Source organism: Nanorana parkeri, unplaced genomic scaffold, assembly GCF_000935625.1.
Source record: "Nanorana parkeri isolate BGI_ZX_2015 unplaced genomic scaffold, ASM93562v1 scaffold329, whole genome shotgun sequence".
NCBI lineage: Eukaryota > Metazoa > Chordata > Amphibia > Anura > Dicroglossidae > Nanorana > Nanorana parkeri.
In genome coordinates, this window is record NW_017306597.1 from 1,031,330 (window position 1) to 1,055,725 (window position 24,396).

Below are 24,396 nucleotides of genomic sequence, written 5' to 3' on the forward strand. Positions count from 1 at the left end.
CCCAAATATAGATCCCAATTACAATGCTAAGTGCGTTGGCTTGGTCTAAAATGTAAAAATAGTGCCTAAAGTAGGCCTGCAAGCACCTGTGTTATTCTTCTAAGCAATTCCCTTGGGGCTCCTTGTATCCTTGCACCCAGACTGTACATGTGCCTAATGGGCCTCTGCTCAAGTCAGACCTCCTACTCCTTGTTAAGCCCATCTTTGTAATAAACTTTTAAATATCAGAGTCTCTGATGAAATCCGGCATTTCACAGTATACTCATGGGGCAGAGGTTTGTTGCATGGTGGGACATAATGTGTACTAGGCAATATTTTGTGTGGTCAGGGAGGATTCTATTTGATATGATAGATCAATCTACTCATCCTTTTGTTAAAAGAGAACTATGGGGTAACCTTTTCTATCCAACGGTTCTCTTTAGGGTCATGGGAGGACATATACTAATCTCCTTCCATGACTCAAAACTCCGTATATAGCAGGGTTATGCCCGCTATATGCTGAGAGCGCAACAGCTGGGACGGATCCTGACAAGACTGTTAAGATCCACCCCACTGGCTGATTGACAGTGGGCTCTGCCTATCTAGGGGCAGAGGCAGCTGTGCCCGTCCTCTCCCCATCTGTCTTTCCAGTCAGTGCTGGAGGATCGCAGGGGGGAAGGGGGGAATCCCTGTGGGGAGCAGTGACTGATGGTCACCATTCTCTGCAGGCAGATGATCGGCAAGTGAGCGAATGGCGGTATGTTTTCCCTCACTTCCCGATCAATAGAGCCGATGTATGGCAATTTCAATGTCACATGTCAGCTCTAACAATAGGAATGAGTGTAATTCACTCACCCCATAGTTCTCCTTTAAGTGTAGAATGTATGTTAAGGAATATCTGAAGATCTTGACCAAGGGTCATTGGGTATTTCCATGAGTTTATTATAGACTATCCAGTTATAAATTGTGCAGATATTGATTACTGAATGATGTGTACATAAACCTAAGGCTGGGCACGCACCTTACAACCATCGCAAGACTTTTCTTGCGATGGTTGTAAGGTACTTAAAAAAACGTACAATCTGCCTATCTTGCATAGGCAGATCGTACTTGCGATGATCGCAAGCCATGCCCCCTGAGGGGCGGGCTTCCGATGACTGCAATGCCGAACGGGCAGTGTGCGCTTGCGCACACCGGCCCGTAAGGCTTTTATCGTACGGACATGCCACAAACCCGCCGAACGTCGTACGATGCTCGGCGGGTTTTCGAACGTGTCCGTAAGTTAAAAGTCGTGCGACCTTACAGTAGTAGAGGTCGCACGGCTTCCACACACCTTACGATAATCGTACGATCGCGGGATTTCCAGCGATTATCGTACGATTATCGTAAGGTGTGTGGGGACCTTATGGAGCATATTAATGAAGCAGTGAATGGTGGTGTCCAATGGACTTGCAAACGGTCGTCTCAACTGTCAGGTGATTTAGATGACAAAAAGCTATAGAGAAGCCCAGGAATTGAGTGTCCTATACTTTATGGAGTAGATTGTGTACTTCACCCACCTTAACTTTTGCCTATGATTTTCGAAACATTTCTTGGTGCATTAAAAGTGAAAGGAGAATCCATTTTTTTCTGTAAAAAAGGGAAATAACCTCAATTGGTCTAAGACATTAACCAGCATGTTTGGGGCACATTAACATGCATTATAGCAAGGGTTATGGGGGCATTTATTTGAATGGGATGCCTAATGCATCAGAAAGCACAAAAAATGTGCCAGTGCATTACCATTATTTGCTGTGTTTTGCAATGCAGAAGTGTGTTGGGAAAGTGCAGTGAGTGACTAATGCAAAAATGTGCATTGCCTTATTTTGAGGTAACGTGCGTGTTACTCCAACGCAACAGTGTAAATCTTGCTGAAGGGTTTCTGTGATTGATGGTGCCATGATGCATCCAGTCTTTATTTATCCCTTATCTGCATTACCTATTATTTTGTTTTTGATCTTTGGATTGGTTGAGTTGCAAACAAAATTGTGCTACGGTATGTATGGTTCGCATCAGATTAATCATCAATTTGCAATCTTTCTCTAAAAGCAGGATTATATTTAGTGTTTCAAGTAGAGATCAATGGAGAATCTAAAACTCTGGGCTAGCAATTTGCATTGCTGTCTGACCAAGATTTAACCTGTTAATTATATGGGTTCTCTCATGCTGCTCCTGGAAAACATTACATGATGGAAAAAGTCATTTTATAGGTCAGATGTACATTAGCTTTTATCTCCCCATATCCTCAGATGTCTCTTTTTCTCCAGACCTGGGCGAAAGCTGTACTGCAGGTCCCAATAACAACTGTGTACATGAAGTGCTTCTAATAATCATTGTTATAAATGGATGAATTTGTAATTAAGGTTTTATTGTCCAAAGAGAAGATGCTTGTGTTCTTGTTATAGTACGCATACTTCCTCTATTAGGATGGCGCATGATGCTTTTAAAGGACAGACACACCACTCTGTGTGCCTAATAAGAGTCCAATATTCCATTTTACTATGTATAGCACTCTAAGGCATTACCCTGTATCTACAATGGTCATATGTTTTAATCATCCCTGTGCTGTTAGTGTAGAACTAAATAGCTATTGCAAAGATTATATGTATTAGCATGCATTTAATTGTTAGCTACTTTTATTATCAACCAGAGCCATAGCTTGCTCCTTTTACACCCGAGGCAAGAACAGAAAATTGTGCCCCCACCCCCACAGGCGTGTGATATGACTCGACGCCGCTAACGTCATGCGCCCTGCCTCCAGGATGGCGGCGTGCATGCACAGAATGCACTGGTGGCCAAATTAAAAATAGCATAAAAATTTGTTTTGTTTGAGGAAACTAATTGTGTTTGTGCTGCCCACAAAGGATCAGTAAATATCACTGATATTCACCGATCCTCCACCCTGCCGTCTTATTCACTGAAGCCAGCGGGTTTGGCGCAAGGAGAGAGCGCTGGAGTCGGAGGAGTGGAGGGGGGGATGGGGGTGGGAAGAGGGAGTACTGACACTTCAGGATGGCCAAGCAGTGAGGAGAGAAAGAGCCGCCGGCTGTCAGATCCTGGCCGGGCTGCTCTCTCCTCACCGCTCGGCTATCCTGAATGACAGCTCCCTCCTCCGCCCTGGCTGCAGTATTCCATTTTTCATCCGATCCCCACTGCCTCTACCCATACAGGTGGGGGAGAGCAGCAGGGATCCGAGGAGAAGCTGGAGCCTGTACCGCCCCTCTTCTCCCTACCGAGCCCTGGCGCCCCTGTTCCCATGGCGCCCTGTGCTGGCCATGGCAACAGGGGTGAGGGGATGCAGCCAGGCGGGTCCTGGCTCCGCCCCCTCTCAGCTGCACCTGAGGCGAGTCCCTCACTCGCCTCATGGTAGCTATGGCCCTATTATCAAGTGTATCATCAGTGCGTATTGAACTGGGATTGGGAACAGCTAACAAATAGCCATCTGCTGGCATCTTGCTGGCCAGTATGCTTTATAATGGACCAATAGCCATTATGCATTGAACAGCCCACTGACCAATATCACTGACAGATCCCTTTTTAAGAACAGTTAAGTCTCTGTTAAATTAATATGCCATTTAACACTATCAAAACACTTCAGAGGAATCATGAAACAACGTTAGACTTAGAGGGTTATTCACATAGCTGCCAAAGGCAGTCAAGTGAATAACCCAACCGAAGTGAAGTGAGCCGAATGTTGTTCGGCTATTCACTTCTGCTCAGCTGACTTCAGCTGCCGTATATCGGCTAAAATCAGCTGTACAATGGCTGCCTTCGGTCGGCTGAGCCGAAGTGCAGGAGGAGTCCAACATCTGGATCGGCTGAGCCGAAGTACTGGCACTTCACTCGCTGCTGTCCGCCCCTATGAGAGTTACCAAGCAGAATAGAAAATAAGTGAAATAAAGAAAAGAAAAGTTGTTTTAAAATGTATGAAAATTAAAAAAGAAATTAAAATAGTTTAAAGAAAATTAAAAACAGATAAAATGAAAAATAATTTAAAAAAAAAGCCTGCAAAAATGTCGGCAAAAGAAAAAGTAGTGGGCGGAGCTAACACTGACAGCTAGCTTCCTCCAACTGTTTCCTATTGGCCAGCACCTGTTAGAGTCTTCTAGCAGGTCCCGGCCAATGAATAACAACTGGGCGGAGCCGGCTGTGACGTCACGGCCGGCTTAGCCCAGTTGTTATTGTTTAATTAAAGATCAGAGTCCCCAGGTCATTTCAGGACGCTAATCTGTCATTCCACCTGGGCGGAGCCAGCTGTGAGATCACGGCTGGCTCCGCCCAGCTGTCATTTGGGGGGAGAACAGCCGGCCTTTCGGCAGGCCATTTGCCGCACTTCGGCTGTCAATTTGGCTCAGTCGAGCCAAAGCATATGCATTTGGCTCGGCTGAACCACTCGGCCGCCTTCGGCAGCTGTACGGGCTATTGTGAATTTAAGAGAATGTCTATTCATCAGCAAACACAGTGCAAACAACCACTTTACACAATATCTCATAGTTAATGGCCCACAATTCACTGGTATTAGTCTGATTACTATACTGAACTGCTGACAACTACGATTGGCTTATAATTACATTATGCTGTTTAAACAAAACAATTATCTTACATGGAAAACTGAAAACACATTTTTGTGAATTGCGCCATAGAAGTAGACAGTCAAGCAACTTACCCACTACTGTTTGATTAAAAATAATAGAAATGTGTTATGGATTAATGCTATATTTTTGCAGATTAAAGAAATAATGGAACAATTCCATCTTCTGACTATAATTAAAATTGAACAGGCTGGCGATGAAATAGTAAGCAATGCTATCTGTTATGCTCTGTATAAAGGTAAGTGGGCAACACCATGATTTACGGTATGCTACTGGTCCTTTTAGGCACTATTTTACACATTGTCTACCACTCTAGTTAAAGCAAGATACTAAATTTACTCCTTTTATTTTTGGATTGTCTTAAAGTAGAACTATGGCCTCCTATTAAAAAAATGTACTGTAGCACTTAAAGCCCAGGTAATGCAGCTTTCTGTGATAGTGTGGCAAGGTACGTCCCTAGACTTTTCGTCACCTGAGGCCCGGTGGGGGAGCGGTTGTGGTGTGCCTGTGGTGGACATTTGGGGGGCGATTGCGGAGGATGGCACTGGTGGTACACATTACCAGAGGGGATGGGGGCAGGGTAGGTCGTGCATGTTACCTTTGGCTCTGGCATGCATCCTGCCCAGCTCACTGATGTCACTGGCTGCCAGGAGCTGGGCAGGACGCCAGCTAGAGCATCACAGGTTGCTAAGAGTTCTTAGACACCTGGGACGCTCTGCCCAGAAAGGACAGGAAAGGCCCATGTGACCCAAAGAGATGCCATCTGAGGCAACAGGCTTATGCTGCCTCATTTTAGGGACAGTCCTGAGTGTGGCAACAATGCATCACTGCTCTTGAATTCCACTGCATTGTTGCCACATGCTTGCACTACACTGGGATGAAAAGATGTTGCAGCATGGCCAGTAGCATTATCACTGCTGTTTCATAAGCCTGCAGCTTGTCAGTCATCACCTGGCCACATCTAGCCCTGCCCGGTGCTTTCTGGATTGACAGCGCTTCCTTGTTTGTGCTTTATAAGGCTTGTGTATCAATAGTAACTGGATATGGCATGTGTCATATAGGAGCCTTTAGTTGTACTTTGATATCACATATAAATATGTTGCATTTCTATCTGGAAATGAAAATGTCTGACTTTAGAATACCTTATCTACTAATGATGCTGTAATGTTTATGACTCTTTTTTTAAGTTCCACGAGTTATCCTTACAAACCCTTTGCTATGGTTTTATTGACAAGGAACTATCTATAAGGCAACAATTTTGAACAATACTTTAAACCACTAATAGAGCTACCAATGCTGTTTAGCTATATTAAATAAATGCTGCAAATCAGAAAGTGTGCCCAATTTACAAAATTCTGGTTTCTCTACTTTCTGTTACACACAAATGCATACTTGTGAGATAGGAGTAAGCATTTGCACAATAGTATTAAGCAGGGAAAAGAGATTTCAGCAATCAGATTATTACCAGTCATGATTTATGCCCCTGGGCTACTTATAGGGGTTCCAGCAATGCTTCAAATTTATATTTGTTACAAGAATATGTGCTCAATATACATGGAGTTCTTATAACTTCTTAAACGAGGTCACTGATCTTTGTACATACACAGATTTTAACACACTTTTTAGTATTCACTGTAATCCACACGTAAGATTAACATTCATAAGGTTGTAAACACTTACACTTATTATACATAATGCTGCTGGTTGTAAATAAGTTTTCCCATAGCGCACAACAGTTCTAACTTCTAATTCGTTAGAAGTTGCTAAACATGTAGCCGTTTACAACCTTTGTGGTGGGTCTGTTAGCCAAGAGACCAAAGGTCTGCTAGGTTACCATCTATTTCTAAAAAAATGTTGATATAACATTGTTTCAAACTGTTTACCCTTTGTTTCATTCACAAAAGCAACTGAACTTTTACTTTACAAGGATTTTAGGATATTTTTCTGCAGTTATTTCTTTTGATTACAGCTTTCAGCACCAACGAGCAGGATAGGGACAACTGGAACGCACAGCTGAAATTGCTGCTAGAGTGGAACCAGTTGGATCTTGCTAGTGAAGAAATCTTTACAAATGATCGGCGATGGGAGGTATGGTTCATTAGGCTGTCATTTTGCACAACACATGTTTGTGGCATCTTTTGGTAAAATATATTGTACTTGGCTCATACCTACCATTTAAATATGAATACTTTTTCAGTAATTATGGGCAACAACAGGCCTAGACTGCCTGCAGGCTTCTATGTTCTGCTTCAATCAGCCCTGAAACCAATACATTATTTAAGATTCTCCCTTATCACTAATGACAATAGATACATACAACTGGCATTGCACCTGAACTAATAATGAAGGAGACTGCTGAGATGATGGCTCATGACTAACTTTAATGGTGGTCACTGATTTGGGCTCATGCTAATTATTGGAGGTTTGTAAAAAAAAATTAGTTTGACCAAAAGAGGACCTACCTTCAAAAGATTACCTACCCCATTATCTTGTCCAGCCCCCTCCCTTAAAGCCATAAAAGGATTCAGAAGCCACAAAACACTTGCCTTCAGAGTAGACTGCTGCTTTGCAACCTAATCGCAGTTAATCACATGGCCAAATGCCAACCTATTTAGTCCCCTGACTGTATAATTCTACTCAGATGTACTGTTCTCTTGTTTTTATTAGTCAGCTGACCTAGAGGATGCTATGTTTGCCGCACTGGTAAAGGACCGTCCAAAGTTTGTTCGTCTTTTGCTGGAGAATGGTCTAAATCTACGCAAGTTTCTGACCAGTGAAATCCTTAGTGAACTTTTTTCTCAGCATTTTAGTACCCTAGTATTTCGTAATTTGCAAATTGCCAAAAACTCTTACAATGACACCTTACTCACCTTTGTCTGGAAAATGGTATTGAACTATCAAAGAAACCGCAAAGAAGAGAGGAACAGCTGTGATGAATCAGAGATACAGGTAAGATCACATTTGAGTGACGCCATTATGCATATACTGACCTTTCAAGGATCTGCAAAGAAAAATGGATGGACAAATCCATAGTGAACCATCACAGGTTTAGTGTTAAAGTAAACCTTATAGTATAGCCGCCAGGGCTCAAAATTTCCACTCGCCCCCTCGCAAATTGTGAGTGAAAATTGCGTGGGGGCGGGTGGAAATAAAGCTATCGTGTCTGGCACTGTCATGGACAGAGGCAGCTGCTCGTCCAGCCATAGATCATCGATCAGCAGCTCCTCCTCAGCTCAGAGCACGGAGCTGACTAGGGGAAGTCCTGGCTGTTTGCATTGCACATGCTCAATGCAAGTTTTCTTTCTCAGAGAGTGTCAGTGTTCCCAGGGCAACCCGGCCGGCCCTGGCTCTGAAACCCGATCTTTCTGTGCAACTGTGAGTAAACTCTGCAGAAGTTAGAGCAGTGATTAACCCCTACTGTGCCACAGGATCTATACAGTTTGGACACACAAATGTATTGATTAATATGAGCAAATGTGTTTGTGTAATGCCCTGCTTGTAATGCCTTGCGTGTAATGCTGTTGGTATGCCCTGCGTGTAATGCTGTTGGTATGCCCTGCGTGTAATGCTGTTGGTATGCCCTGCGTGTAATGCTGCTGGTATGGCCTGCGTGTAATGCTGCTGGTATGGCCTGCGTGTAATGCTGCGTGTATGCCCTGCGTGTAATGCTGCGTGTATGCCCTGCGTGTAATGCTGCGTGTATGCCCTGCGTGTATGCCCTGCGTTTAATGCTGCGTGTATGCCCTGCGTGTAATGCTGCGTGTATGTGCTGCGTGTAATGCTGCGTGTATGCCATGTGTAATGCCCTGCGTGTAATGCTGCGCGTATGCCCTGCGTGTTGTGCTGCGCGTGTTGTGTCATGTGTGTGTGTGTTTGTGCAATGGCCGGTATTGGTCCAGCAAGAGAATTATTAGTTTGTTCCCAGGTACACTCGGTGTATCTGTGCACAAGAAGAATAGGATGGAGTGGGGTCAGGTAGGGCAACTGGTGACGAGTAACTTTTAAGGCCTGGCTAGTAGCTCAGGACCTGAAATTTTGAGCCCTGCCCTAATGCTCAATGTGTTGTAGACCAGACAGCATAAATCCCACCTACCTATTGATCCCTAAATGAGAGAAGGTTGGTCTCTTTGACCTATAAGAAGCTCAGGATGCTGGAGGGCAAGTCCAATCTCAACTTTTGCAGAAAGTCCAGATTTGCATATATTTGATTTATGGAGTTTTGTGATCCAACATGGATTAATTTTCTTTTTTTTCCATTAAAATAGTAATTCAGATGCTAGCTGCATAAAAAACTAAACAAGCAACTAGGAGGACATTTCCCTCAAGTGGCTTTAACCCCCTAACTGTCAGAAATAATCAGTTAGAGTAAGGACCTGTTAGGCAGCTACTGGGTTCAAGATGGGATTAATGAAAATACTTCCATCAAGTAGCTGACTGGCACACAGATTGGATAATACAGATCCTAGTAGTCACAGTGTCGGACTGTTGGGCCACAAAACCTCGTCTTTTGTTGTTTTTAGTTAAATGATCAGTTTGAAAATACAGGTTTGCTTTAATATAATTAATAACTGTAGTGTTTTGGTTATGGAAATAAAAAAATGCAAACATAAAAATGTAACAGATAAAATATAAAGCTGAACATTTTGCTTACCTCAATTTTAGTCAATGCTTGACCTTGTTCTACATTTCAAAATCTGGTAAGAGAAAATTCTATGTTCCATTCATTGCAGTCATTATTTGGATGCCTGCTTTTCATATCTGCTGACCATTTACAAAGCTCCACCCCGATCATTGTCTGTGAGCACCTACTACTGGTTAATGACGATTTGTCTCCAGTTTTTTCCATATTCATATTTTTATCTCCATTACTCATAACTGTTAGTGCATGCCATGGAAAAATAAACACAATGCATAACTGAAGAGCTAACTCACATTTTGAATGATTGACAAAAAATAAGTGTTGTAAAGATCAATAATTTAACATATTAACTTTTTACTTCAATCAGGATCTCACACCAATAATCAAACATCCCATCCAGGTTTTGTTCATATGGACCATCCTGCAGAACAAGAGAGAGCTGTCTAAAGTAATATGGGAGCAGGTAACATAGCGTTGCTTTACAGTAACACAAACTACTTTGTGAACACTGCAATAAAGGGCCATTCTACCTGTAATTGGTAATTATGATATTGGCATGCTCAGAAAGGCCTAATCCTCCATGTCACTTTGGACCTTCATTGGTGAGCTTTCCCTGCTGAAGCTTTCAGGTCTCTTTTGCCCTGTGAAGAGTCCCAGTCAAGCCTCACTCTAAAGACTTTACATTATGATCACAATAAAGAGACTTTGATAGGGAGGGGAGAATGCTGCAGGTGTGAGGCAGACAGTTTTACCTGCAACCAGTTTTCTAAACTTCCCATCACAGTTGAATCTTGGGCCATTCTGACAGACAAAGCATCAGCACATGCTGAAGCTTGCCTTCCACTTCTTATCTCCTTCAGATTACTGTTGGTCACTGAGGCTGACAATTATATTAATAAAAGACATTATAGAAATACCAAACACATACCAGACACTCTCTCCTCAGTGCAGCTCAGTAACACTGAGTCTGATAAAATCACAGTCTTAGCATCACTGAACTCCCTACCTGGCTACTCTACCTATCACGCAGAGAGGCGCAGCAGCCGAGGAGTGTTGCCGAGGGTGAACAAAGCCAGATGGTGGACTCTGAGAGACTAGTTCCCCATCAGGTCTTCCTCCATTGTGACTGACAGTAAATGGTTGTGGGCAGATTCTATAGCCCCATTGCGATATTTGGGTAATGATGTCCAGCCAGCATGCCTTGCCCCATTGGTTTACATTCAGCTGCTGGCTGGGGAATTAGCACATACATGCCCTACTCTGAGCATGGAGCCTTTCTGTATACCAGCTCAGAGGTTCTAAATTACCGCCAATTTACTAAACAATAAACGGGCAGTAATTCTGTTTGCATCTGTCGCAGCCATAGTGATAGGTTCTTAAAGTGGTGGTAATAAAAGCTACCTAAATCTATCACAAGTGTTGGAACTACAAGCAAAACTGTTGCAAGGTTTTCATGAACTAGGCACACATTGTGCCACCAGAAAAATGTCATAAATGCTTTACTGAATTTGCCCCCAAGGTCTGTTGATATTCCTGAAATTCCTGTCCTTTCTGACACAGAGTAAGTAAGGATATTTCTCCTAGATCAGATCACGGCTATAAAAAGTGGACAGAGGTTCCAACCCCTCTTCATCTAAAACTAAAAAATGTTAGGATACCATTGGATCTATAATTTAGGTCTGATTTAGTTTTGTACTTTTTGAAACATGGAAACTCATAGTGCTTATTTTCTTGCAGTCTTCTATTACAGAAGAAACAACCTTGGGACATGTAAAATATTGCTAAAATGTGTCAAGTCCTGTGGGATCATAGGAACAACATCAAAAAGAGCCCTGGGTTGACCCATGAAAGGTCCTGAAAACATGGTCTTGTGTGTCTGCTAATGCTTTGTTGTAGCCAATTACTCAGCCCATAATGGGTTTTGCCACCATTTGCACCAATTTCTGTTAGTGTATTGTTAATGCTGTGCTTTATTGCTTCTAAGAAACAAATGTCCAAGTTATCATGCCTCTAGGGAATGTATCAGCAGAAATTTTCTAATTCTTACTGTGAATGTTTCCAAATCGGCTCTCCAGGGAAATCAAGGTTTACTGTTCAATTGTATAAATGTATAAAGGTCTAGGATTGTGTTCACTGAATCACATGAAAATGCCTTTCATCATTCTCCATCTATTTCTAACACTATTTAGTTTAAATGATCTTTGAATACCTATAATGTCTTACCTATTATTTTTCCCAAGATAAGGGGATGTACCCTGGCTGCTCTGGGTGCTAGCAAACTGCTTAAGAGCCTGGCTAAAGTAAAAAATGACATCAATGCTGCGGGGGAATCAGAGGAGATTGCAAATGAATATGAAAACAAAGCAGTAGGTAAGAGGTAATATAAGCTGTCATCACTGATAGGCACTCATGGCCTGACAGGTGCTAGTGGTGCTAGCGATAATTAGACTGTAAAAAGGTTAACAAGAATGCATTAACAAGTGTGCAAGAATCATAGAGGGCTTTGAGTTAACATGTATTTTTTGCTGATCAGACTAAAAATGTAATGTTTATTACAGCCTCATAACAATTTATAAAGACCCACACATTAGTGAAGTCATAGTCGATGAGGAGGAGCTGAGTGTTTGTTTAAATGGTAGTTTATTATGTAGTACCTATCCCCTAAATAATTGGCTGCAAATCCGAGTATTTGGGCTTGTCTCATACAAGTCTGTGGGAGAGAGGGACAGAAGTTGGAAGTGGATTTGGACCAGAATTGAAACCACTTGCATAAGAAAATGAAGACCATGTAGCTAATATCATTTACGCAATTTGCGTCCCTTCTCTGCTCCTCCTTGGTTTAGTAAAATTTGGGTTTTCTTAAAAATCAAACTGGGATGCACCTAATTTGAGTTTACAATGTGCAATGTGTATTAAAGAGAGACTAAACTCAGGAGTTAAACCTTACAAATGCATTTTGTACCTTAACTGATAACAAAACTGTTCCTTATTTGTGTATCACTTGGCTGTAGATCCTCAAATCATCTCTGAATTCATGTTGACACTGTCCTTCCTTCTGCAGGGTGTCTACTTTTGTCCCCCATGGTCCCTGTCTGTGTTGTAAAATAGTCACCGCTCCAAGCTCATTTGCGTGAAGGACTACAATCTCAATACAAATGGTAAACTAAACATGAACTTGAAGTCCATCACGGGAGAGAGCTTATAGTGGTGGCTACTTTACAACACACACAGGGACTATGGGTAACAAAAGTAGCCATCCTCCAGAAGGAAGGACAGTGTCAACATGAATCCAGAGATGATTTGAGGTTCTGGAGCTGAGTGATACACAAATAACCTACATTTTTGTTACTAGGTAAGATACTTGAATGCATTTTTAAGATTTAACTCCTGGGTTTGGTGTCACTTCAATTACCAACATGGCAGCTAAGAAGCTGAGCAGAACAATGTAACAGTGATTAGCACAGTGGCCTTGCAGTCTACATGTCCTGGGTTCAGATCCCACCAGACATGGCATGTAGTATTTTTTTCCAAGGATTGCCTGGGGTTTTTTTTCGTGCTTTCTTTAGGCAGCCTGATAGATGTTGGTAGAAAGACTTTGGGGGAAATGTATCAAAACTGGGACAGACAGAATCTGGAGCAGCTGTGCATGGCAACTAATCAGCTTCTCTCTTCAGTTTGTTCAGTTAAGATTTGACAATGATCCACAGCTGCTCCAGATTTTGTCTGCTCCAGTTTTGATAAATTCTCCTCTTTTTATTTTACACCCAAAGGCCCTAGTTTGTATGACTGCTTTAGGCCATTGTCTCTGGCCTTCCAATTGATTGAGGCCTGTCCATAGTCATTTAGAAATGTATTCTCTGTATAAATAAAAGTTGGCGTGTATGTATAACCACATAGAAGCTTGCATTTAATCATTGCTAATATACCTGATGCCCCAAGGATCATTTAAGCTCTGTCTATACAGAGTTCATAAAATTGCTCCCTGGCCAGAAGAGTATTTATGTGTAATGGATTTAGATTAATATTTTATGCCATTTGTTCTGCATAAGGTGAAGCTTTATAGGCTAGACACTGGGTGTTCTCAGAACAATAAGCTGCTTATATTTTATTAATAACAATTATTAAACTTAGCTTGGTTTCTATTTTTAACACACTGAAAATATAAACTTGCATGGTTATAATGAAAATGAATACTGGAGCCCATTAAAGTGGACCTGTCAATAAAATGCATAAATATGTAGGATGTAAGCATTACCAAAACACAATAATAACACTTTAAAAAAGTACCTCTCTTTCTGTAAACTTGCAAATATGTGTACAATTCTTGAATGGTTAATTTGGTATTATGATGGTAATGCTAAGAGTACCTTGGGGCAGCAGGGAGCAGAGGGGCAGCAGGGGCGTGGAATTCCTATGTCCCGACAAGCAGTTTTGTTTTTTACATTTAGCCCTGCTTTGGGCAAGCAGGGCTAAATATACAGCGGGGAAGCCGCGGGGGGGGGGGCATCATGTTTAATAGACTGATTTTAAAAGCTGCAGAATTTTAAAAATAACAGATAGATAATTATCACAGCACATGCACAGCTACCATTTTTTTTGTCACAAACAACCATGCTGCACCACCATTTATTTGTGATTTGTACTTTACACTTCTCTAACATGGTCTGTATATGCCCACTCTTGTGTAGCAGAGTCCAATAACATGCAGAAGCTGGCAAGTGAGAAAAATAGAATGAAGTTAGTGGTGCATTAGGCGAGTGTTGGCTAAATAATAATAGGGATAAAGCTGTATCAGCCTCTCAGATATTGTGTTTAATTGGTTTAGAGCTGTTATAAAATGAAAAATGATCATGGGTGTAATGGGTCACTGCGCTTTCAGCATTGTTCTTTGTCTCATTAAATAAGCCGGAGTACATTGAAAGATATGCACGTTTGTAACAGAATTTCATTGTAGCAGAAAAATGTATTAGGCTACTATGGCCTTGCATGCCATTGTCATTAAGATTACAAAAGGATTCCACAAACAACACATATTCAGCATTGGGTGAAAGCACTTGGTATGCATTGGCTCATTTAAGCCATCCTGATATTACTCTCTATTTCCTGTGCTGGACATGGTTGTGTTTTGGATCAACTTGGACAAAGAACCAGTGGGAGAGAGCATGTTAATGATAAAATAAACATGTGCTTAACTTATGGCAGCCAACTTGAAATGAGAGTTTACTTTAGCTGCACTAATTTGATATTCTTTGCTTTGTGTTGATGCGTCTCATATCTTGTTACTGTGCTTTGCTAAAAAATAAAGCCATTTGTATGATGCATTTACCACATATCCATAATCCTGTTACTGGTCTAGAGCTATTCTCAGAGTGCTACAGCAATGATGAGGATTTGGCAGAGATGCTGCTCGTGCATTCCTGTGAGGCCTGGGGAAATAGTAATTGCCTTGAGATGGCTGTAGAGGCAAAGGACCAGCAGTTTATAGCTCAGCCAGGTGTACAGGTAAGACACAAGCATACAAAATACATAGAAAAGTAAATCAAACAGTAAACATTTTGCATCTTAAGTCCCAGAATCTACTCCATAGCTCTAATTTAGATCCTGACATTCATCTTATGCAGTAAATTGGCCAGTTCACTGAGTTCCTATGGCTGCCAGAATCTTAATTTTCCTAATAATCCTGAATAGGGATGAGCTACTGGTTTCACTATAGCAAACTTTTGCCAGGAGTAAGGATCTAAGTCTGTACTCTGCTTCATTTCATATCTTTCCTTTTTCTGAACCGTTGGGGTTGATTTATTAAAGGCAAGTAGACTGTTCATTTTGCAAGGGGATTTTCACTTAGCTTAGTGAATGTGGTGAAAGTCCACTTTGCAAAGAATGCCTGATTGCTTGCAAGGAAAATTTAAACAAAACAGTGTTTTTACTTACCTGTGATTGGATAATGGAAGTCAGCAGAGCTTCTCATTCACTAAGTTAATGGAAAACCCCCTTGCATAGTGAAAAGCCTATTTGCTTTAGTAAATCAACCCAAAGGTATGTTCTCTGCTTGTTATGATTTTAATAATTTTTCTCATAGCATTACCTTTGTCATGATTTACAGCATATGTATAGACATGCCCAACAGTTTCCATTCTCAGCTTTCCTTTTGACCCAATCCATCTCCCATACTACATCTGGTCTCCCCTTGCAGCTCATTTTCTCTCTTTATTTCTACCACAGAACTTTCTTTCCAAGCAATGGTATGGGGAGATTTCCAGAGATACAAAAAACTGGAAGATTCTTTTGTCACTGTTCTTGTTTCCTCTCATCAGCTGTGGATTTATATCATTCAGGTAATTATCTTAACAATTATCTCTAGTCAAACTTTTCTCTAGCTTTGAATCAAGTGAGGGAAAAGTTAGAAACACTGCCAGGTTTTAAATCTTGTCTACATTCATGTTGAGGACATTTTCCTTCACATCCTGTTCTCTTTGTGACTCATCAGCTGGACAGGAAGTGAAAGGGAATAATCTCGCTAACGGAGTCACAGACAGCAGTGTATTTGTTTTATTGCTGTCTGTGTCTCCATTAGGAAGATTTTCCCATCACTTTTGATAGTGTCTGACTCCCATCAAATAGACAGGATGTGAGGGGAATTCCCCTCAAGGAGCAAATGGACAGCACTAAAAACCTGACTCTTCCCCACACTATCCCAAACTAGAAAAAAAGCTCAGCTGTTGGGATTTAAGTCAAACTGCTTCAGAATTACTTCACACTAGAACACAGAACAAAGGGTAGCTTAGGGCTAGTGTGCACAGGCATTTAAAATGTGTTCACCACGCATTGCATTTGCCCTACATCTACATGTGTTTACCATGCGTTTTTCATACAATCACTTTTACTTTTATAATGGCGATAACTGATCTTAAAAGGCCATATATGCTAGCCCTAATACAGTCTACATGTAACTGTATTGTGTACTTACCCATTCATATTTGGGTTCTTGCAGGAAAAAACCAACAGAACCAAAAAGACCCATCTTTTTGAATTACTTGGCTTTCTTCACCTCACCTTTTGTTGTCTTCTCCTGGACAGTCATTTTCTACATTGGATTTCTACTTCTTTTTGCATATGTTCTTCTTATGGATTTTCAGATATACCCTACAGGACTTGAGATTGCTGTCTATATACTGGTTTTTATCCTACTGTGTGATGAGATCAGGCAGGTATGATACCAAAACTGATGATACATAATTAATGTATTCCCACAGGAGTCCTAGTTAATAAAATTATAAAAATAAAAACTGTCTGTGTTAACCACAGCCACCCATCAGATTATTACTCTCACTCTGGGCAGCACAGTGGTGTCGTGGTTAGCGCTTCTACCTTGTAGCACTGGGGGTCCCTGGTTCGAATCTTGGCCAGGTCACTATCTGCAAAGGAGTTTGCATGTTTTCCCTGTGCTTGCGTATGTTCTCCGGTTTCCTCCCACACTCCAAAGACATGCTGGTAGGTTAATTGGCTCCTGTCTAAATTGGCCCTGTATGTGAGATGGGGACCTTAGATTGTAAGCTCCTTATGGGGAAGGGACTGATGTGAATGTGGAACTATGTAAAGCGCTGCGTAAATTGTCGGCACTATATAAATACCTGTAATAAATAAAATAAATATTGCAGCTGTCAGAAAGAGAATTTGATTTGGTGAATATGGGTAATACTGGTAGTTTTGTTTAGCAGCTTTATATACCGTGCGATATTGCTGAGCAACATTATACAAATCAGTGTAACCATGTGAGTTAAAGTAACAACACTCCCTAAAATAAGACCCAAACTGTATGGCCCAACACCTGTCTTTCTTGGTTGTTTGTGGCCAATGTGCCAGATTTAGTTACAAGCAAAGCATAAACTATTACATAGTTCTATCTAGGCTGTTTTAAATCTGAGGGAGAGCTGTTAGCCCTAAAGGGACACTAAACTCAGGAGTTAAATCTTAAAAATGAATTGAAGCACCTTAACTATTTAATACAAATGTTTTTTATTTGTGTATCACTTGGCTGTAGATCCACAAATCATCTCTGAATTCATGCTGACACTGTCCTTCCTTCGAACTTACGTTTAATTAACTAATTTGTATTGAGCTTGTAGTCCATACAAGCTCAATACAAATTAGTTAATTAAACGTAAGTTCGTAGTCCATCATGGGAGCCAGCTTAGAGTGGTGGCTACTTTACAACATACACAGGGACCATGGGGAACAAAAGTAGCCCTCCTGCAGAAAGAAGGACAGTGTCAGCATGAATTCAGAGATGATTTTAGGAATCGTCAGCCGAGTGATACACATATAAGATACATTTTTGTTAATAGTTAAGGTACTTGAATGTTTTTTTAAGATTTAACTCCTGAGTTTAGTGTCAATTTGAGGGTTTGGTAGACATGTAAATATGTTTTTTTATCTGGCTGAAGGAAGTTTAGGATACTTGTTGGTGCTCATGTGTTTGTACTGCTTGTTGATAATTCCATCAGCGTTGAAACTATGCTATGTGATGTACCAGAAAGTGTCCTTTGTGGCAGAAGATTGTCCCCTCTAAGTGTAATAATTCCGGGGTGGTTCAGTATGGATCACAGCTACAGACAAAGTGTTGCCTAAGGCTGCCCATACACCTTGCGATCAAGGTGTATTTGAAGGTTAAGACCAGCTCTGGAATTATTAATATCAAAGTGGACTGGTAGTTAGAAGAGTTGCTGTCATATCTATATCTGTTTGGCGGCGTCAACACCCCTTTTCACAGCTCTTTCAGAATGTCTGGTGGTTTAAGGCCAGACAAATAGTCTGTTTAAGCACTGTTGACTTTTCATTGAGCTTTTGGTTCTACACTGGAACTTAATATGCTGAAGGTTGTGAATTGTGAACAGCCCTTTCACTTCAGGAAGTTTAACTCTTTCCCACCACAACATGCATTGCATTTTCAATGCACTTTAATACAATGAATTGGTGGAAACAGACTGGATTTACATGGGTAAATATCAGTTTCTACATAATATGTGATTGGTTGCTAATGTGTGCAATGTTTTCCTTTCTCCAGTTTTATACACCAGGTATATATGATTATTTTGTCTCATATATATTGTTCACACACGTATGCTAATGCCTGCTTATCTCTATAGATGTACATGAGTGGAATAAAGTATTTTACTGATCTGTGGAACATTATGGATATCTTGGCCATCTTATATTTCTTTGCAGGAATTATGTTCAGGTGAGTCTCTTTTCAAATGTTATGGGCTAATAAATACTTTGCTTTAGTTTATTATACATAATAGGCGCTTAAACATGCATGGGTGATAGCCTGCCTTCTGCAAAGATTTGTTGAGGGTGTCTTCATGAGTCTTAAAATACCCATCAATTTGAGATCATCATTGTCCAATCCAGTCAAGGTGACGATCCTAATATCCAGCACAACTTTGGAGGCCCATCTAGTGGAAAGTGTTTAGCCTATTACTGTTTTTACTGTTGGATGTTTTTAGCCTATTACTATGGATTCCCATGAAGAAAAACTGTTTTTAAGTTGTGCGGATGTTCCCATGGATAACTGATCTCTTTGAAAGATCACATTCTTGGCACCATTTACAGTCAGCCTGATCATCAATCGAGTGGGTACCAATGGGAATATCACTCTTAATACTGAAAGAGGGCAAGATCCTCTGTGATATCAGTTCACCACTATAACATTACTTAACAAGTAGTAAAGAAAATGCATATGACAAATGTAGCTTTTTAACATACACTCGTCCTGCAACAAACCAAAAGTAGATGAAAGCTAGAATGAACATAGGGACTTTCTTGGAATAACAACAATGTTCTCAAAGAACAATTGTATTATTAAAACATTTTATTTAGCATAATTAAATATCCCCCATGGGGTTATGTATAAAAATTTATTTTAAAAGCAATATAGTACAGCAGCTTAGCAGTAAATATTTAACTCACACATAATATTGTACATGGAAATTGTTTGCTGTTCTTGGCTAAACATCCACAGTACTTCTTCAGAGAAACATATATCTGTTTTATGTCCACTAATTATATGCTTTCAGAGAACAAAGAACAATGTAAAATTCAACATAAACAGTAGCATAGACACAATGCAGATGTTAAAATATAACATATTAAATTATTGCATGGTCATAGCTGCTTCCCCCCACAAATGTGGATCACATGTACGAAATACTTCAGTCCCATGCTATATAATTGTCCTCCCCAAAAAGAGACAAGGAAAAATGGCAAAAGTATCACCCATGTAGTAATGAATGCCCATACATTCCGTATATAGTCTCCCCCTAGGACTAGGGTGCCCGATGTAATGTGCTGTTCAGCGGCAGGTAGATGCACAGACCGTAACACTTACAAATAATGCGGACAATGACTAGCAATCCACATAACTCCACATAAGGGAGCCCTGCAGCCAGGTGTCGTGTGGCCATAAGCATATGGAAGAAAGAAACAAGCAAGTGCTTACATCTTCTTATCTCCCACCACAAGCACATACAACCTTTCTTGTCCTTGTAATTACTCTATGGGCGCACAGTGATGCAGGGGGTAAGATCTGATCCCCACCCTCTGTAATGTCAAATGCCAGCTATAGAATTACTCTAGTTCCTATATCACTTAGAGTATATTTTATTAATTGATTCATTTTATTGGTGTGCTTACATATGTGTTGTATTTACACCCGTTTTCACCACCTTAAGTGTCCCCATTGACACTCCAATCACCATTGTCATATATTGTCTACAGGTACCTTTGGAAACAACATATTCATTTTTGATTGTAGCTGGAGAAATATTTCTTGTCTTTGGACATTTGTGTTTTTGACCATTAACATACCAAGGCCCCGATCACACCAGGGCATTTCGTCGCACGTTTTCTTCCGCGCTGAAATGCATGCAAATCAAAATCCCATGTATTACTATCAGGGCCATTCATGCAAACACGCTTAATCATTGTTTAAAATAGTCCATGAGCTTCTTTTGTGGCGCTTATTAGCTCGTTTTGCTCAATAGACTTCAATGGAAACACGTTGATCAGCGTGTTTTTGCGCTTTCACTGCTTTTCATTGGACAACTTAAAAAACTCTTTCTATGAACAGAAAACAGCTGTGAAATGCGCATAAAAACGCACAAAAAAAGCGCTAAAACGCTGTCGCCCTGGTGTGAATGGGGTCTGATACTTGAGACAATTTGAATTGGTGACATTAATGGGACAGCCCACACAAAGTGGATATTATAGGTGAAGCATGGTGGGTAGACACATCTACTGGCTTCTAATTTTTTGGGGGGAGACTCCAGTTGTGAGGTCCTGCTACCACAGTTCCTGGTTCTGTTGCCACCCACCTTAGAATTTTACTTATTCCTATCCACTTTCTGTATATAACACAATAAATTAAACGACAACATGGAAAATGAATGTTACTTGTAAAAGTCAGCTTGCGGGCCTTGAAACTCAACCTTAACTATATCACTGCCATTGTCCCTAAGATACATAAGAAAGTGATATAACTCTAATGCAACTACTAGAAAGTAAAAAAGCAGTTTGAATGGATTGAGCCTATAATATAAAAATAAGCATTTGACTAATAATAATAAAAAGTTGCCCTGCAGAAAATGTCTAAACATCTTCTTTTCTGCTTAGACTGCACAAAGACAACTCAAGCTCACTGTACACTGGACGGGTTATTTTCTGCCTGGATTATATCATTTTCACTGTCCGCCTCATTCACATCTTCACCGTTAGCCGGAACCTAGGACCAAAGATCATTATGCTGCAGAGGATGGTGAGAGAAGTATTTTGTGGTGCAATTTGTCTAAAGGAATTATCACTAAAAGCTTGCTTTGTCAGATCAAATAGAATGTAGGCTAAGATTAGCAACAATGTTCTTCCCTTGCAGTGCCTTGCTTTGTGGTCTCCCAGCCCATTTATACAAAATAAAATAGAGTATGCTGTAACTTGAAGCATAATTCATATTGTCTATTGCTTGCATGCTTGTGAAAGGAAAAAATGTGTAATCAAAGTGCCCAGTTATAGGGGTGTAATTTTGATGGCGGCCTGTGGCAAAATGGTTATAGATTCCCCAACCTCAATCCCACTAATAAGGTTTATGTACTTGTAGTGCACCCCAAGTACGCAGAGAATAGTAGAATAGATCATCTATCAATGATAGCCATTTCTAGGGAACTCAATTTCTGGCTGCCCATTAGCACTTACCACCCTCCATGGTGACCGATAACAGCAAGGTCCAGGCCATAGGTATGATGCTGAGGAACTTTATTGATGAACTTCAGGGAGAGAGGTTGAGGGTCAGGATCATCCAGGCTGGTGTAGACTGCTTAAAGACTCCTTTAAGCAATAGGACACAGTAACTGCTGCCATCACAGACTAGGACCTTTAAGCCAGGCATGGCAATCTGTGTGTAGAGCACCTGGCCAAGCAGTACTTGAATCAGAAGTAATTGGTCATTTTCATCCTTGGTATCAATAGTAGCCACTGGGCCCCCAGACTCAGGCCTCAGTGTAGGCACATGACTAGTCCTTACGCTTTAGGCCTAGCCAAATCAGACAGTCCATAGCAGCCTCCCCCCAGGCAGGGTCCGAGGGAGCTCACATGGTCCACCCCAAGTATTTATTTCCTCTCCCAGCATGCACCACCAACCATTAACCTCCCAGTGATTGGCTGGGGAGACATACACACTCATAGCAATCTCTCATTGGTTGCTCTGCTCTGTGGCCATTTGATGCCCCCCTGACAGAGCGTTTTTTGTGCTTTTATTGAAATAAAAGCGTAATTTTACTTTGCGGGAACGCTGATCTACTTCGGACTTTAGGTGGACTGACCCTGTAATATAAAAATAAATATTTAGCTATCAGTGGTAAAATGTTACCCTGCCTAAGCTTCTTCTTTTCTGCTTAGACTGCACATGGACAGCTCCAGGTCTCTGTACAATGGAATGGTTATTTTCTGCCTGGATTATATCATCTTCACTCTCTGCCTCATGCACACATTAATACATATACACAAACCAGTATCATCTGCAAATAGATTTAGAATTCTGTTTGCCTTGATTTGTGATTCTCCTTAGGATACATGTATGGAAAATGATTGAAAAGCTGGTTATAATCATTCTGTTCTCTTTCTTCAGCTCATTGATGTCTTCTTTTTCCTCTTCCTGTTTGCCGTTTGGGTGATTGCATTTGGAGTTGCTCGTCAGGGAATCCTGAGATGGAATGAACATCGCTGGGAATGGATTTTCCGCTCTGTTATATATGAGCCATATCTAGCCGTGTTTGGGCAATACATTACTGATGTGGATGGTAATCCTCTTCCATTACTTTATATACAAATGATATAAGTAAAGAAGCTGCGTACTTGAACTGCAAGGTCTGCAACAATCATTACCTTATTATGGTCTCCATAGAATGATTATATTGTGCTTGCTGAGTTTAATATGTTGTATAGAGCCAACATAAAAGATCGAAAGGACTTTATTTAGTACACTATGTCATTAAGACATAAAGGCTCTCTTTTGGACTATACTAAATTAAGGGAAGAGATTGCTCAATACCCATGGTGTTTCATGGCCATCAAGACCTGCATTGGTTAACATGAGTGGCTACTGAAGCTGGCAATCCTGCAGCTAAGTGCAAACATTCTATGGCTCAGTGAATAAGCAAATTTCCTTATCAACGAAACACTTAAAGGAAAATTCTGTGGCTGCTACAAAATTGTGTGTGTGTGTGTCATGGCCCTAAGCCTGTTTGATTGACACTTAACACATGCCTGTTACATAACAAATTCCCTCCAGACCTTGTACTGTATAGTTGGCACCCTTTAGTGTCTATGGTCAGTGATTCTGCTGCTGTCCACCATTTAGAGTTTCACTGATGCCCTTTTTAAAAATACCAGTACTTCTAAGTATGAACACACATACACACTCCCCTACCCTCCCACAATGCAGTGCGCTGTGCCCTAGCAGCCACATGATAGGCTTAAATGCTGCCATAGTGGGGGTGAGAACTCACATAGCAGATTGTAAGGACTGCCTTTTGGGAAAAGACTGTTTTAGCAAAAATATTTGCAAGGGAATCAGCAGCACCTGGAACAGTGAATGGAAGCAATGATGGCAAGTATGTCCACCAGATGGCTGGTTGTACAGCAGGACGGTGGCTTTGTGGTGGTGGCGTTTAGTACAGGTCCACTTTAAGAAATTATAATTTCCTTCCCCCAATGTTTGAGACCATTTAGCGTTCAGAGGTAGTTCTACAACTTATAATTTATATTATTATCATTTAAAATTATATATTTTTGCTCCTAGGGACAACTATTGATTTTAGTCACTGCACTATTACTGGGAATGAATCCAAACAGCTGTGTGTGGAAATGGACAATAACAACATTCCCAGATTCCCAGAGTGGATCACAATCCCACTTGTCTGTATCTACATGCTCTCCACCAACATCCTGCTTGTAAACTTGCTTATTGCCATGTTTGGGTGAGTTGATACCTCTATTGGGGTGTTGCCTGTAAGAACCAATTTGTTATAAGAGTCTATTGCCACAATTTTCGGGTCTATTGGATTTTAGCCTTTCTTGTCTATAATATAACTACCCATTTTAGTTTAGGTTAAGGTTTAGATGAGTTTTTAAAGCCAGTAAAAACACTCAAAGTCCAGAGTACTGTCAATGGATGCATCACGTCACAGAATTATAGGTATAAATAGTAGGCATATAAATGGATGAATACCATTACGAATTGGCAAAATCAAACAGAACTGCATTTTAAACAGTATCAGCTAGTAGCAGCAACTAATGGTGTATTTTAATCCCTCACTGCTGATTGGATCACTGAGTTCTCAGGAGTTTTCATATCAGCAGGTGTTTCAGGCCAATCAAAGCTCCTTAAAGTTGGATTGGCACATATGGACACTGGATAAAAAGAGAATCCCTTTCCTGTGTTGCTACAGTAGTGTCTAGGGATGAGATTTGGGTTTAGGTCTATCATGCGTTTCAGATGAACTCAGACCATTTGTTGTTCGTGGACACCCGGAAGTAATGTGAAATTTCACTGCCAAAGTATCCAACTAAACATAATGCACTTCCTTGCCTTTGAAATGG

The 24,396-nt window shown here is 40.8% G+C and overlaps 1 protein-coding gene across 1 annotated transcript in view; it reads left to right on the forward strand.

The window, feature by feature from the left end:
• Positions 1-24,396, forward strand: part of TRPM8 (transient receptor potential cation channel subfamily M member 8) — a 57,667-nt gene that overhangs the window by 24,926 nt on the left and 8,345 nt on the right. Inside the window, exons 11-22 of the mRNA XM_018558269.1 lie at positions 4,746-4,848; positions 6,580-6,698; positions 7,278-7,559; positions 9,617-9,712; positions 11,490-11,619; positions 14,606-14,751; positions 15,472-15,584; positions 16,241-16,457; positions 18,396-18,487; positions 20,920-21,061; positions 22,424-22,595; positions 23,597-23,774. Of these exons, the coding sequence (XP_018413771.1) occupies positions 4,746-4,848; positions 6,580-6,698; positions 7,278-7,559; positions 9,617-9,712; positions 11,490-11,619; positions 14,606-14,751; positions 15,472-15,584; positions 16,241-16,457; positions 18,396-18,487; positions 20,920-21,061; positions 22,424-22,595; positions 23,597-23,774 (1,790 nt within the window). The remainder of the gene's footprint in view (positions 1-4,745; positions 4,849-6,579; positions 6,699-7,277; positions 7,560-9,616; positions 9,713-11,489; positions 11,620-14,605; positions 14,752-15,471; positions 15,585-16,240; positions 16,458-18,395; positions 18,488-20,919; positions 21,062-22,423; positions 22,596-23,596; positions 23,775-24,396) is intronic.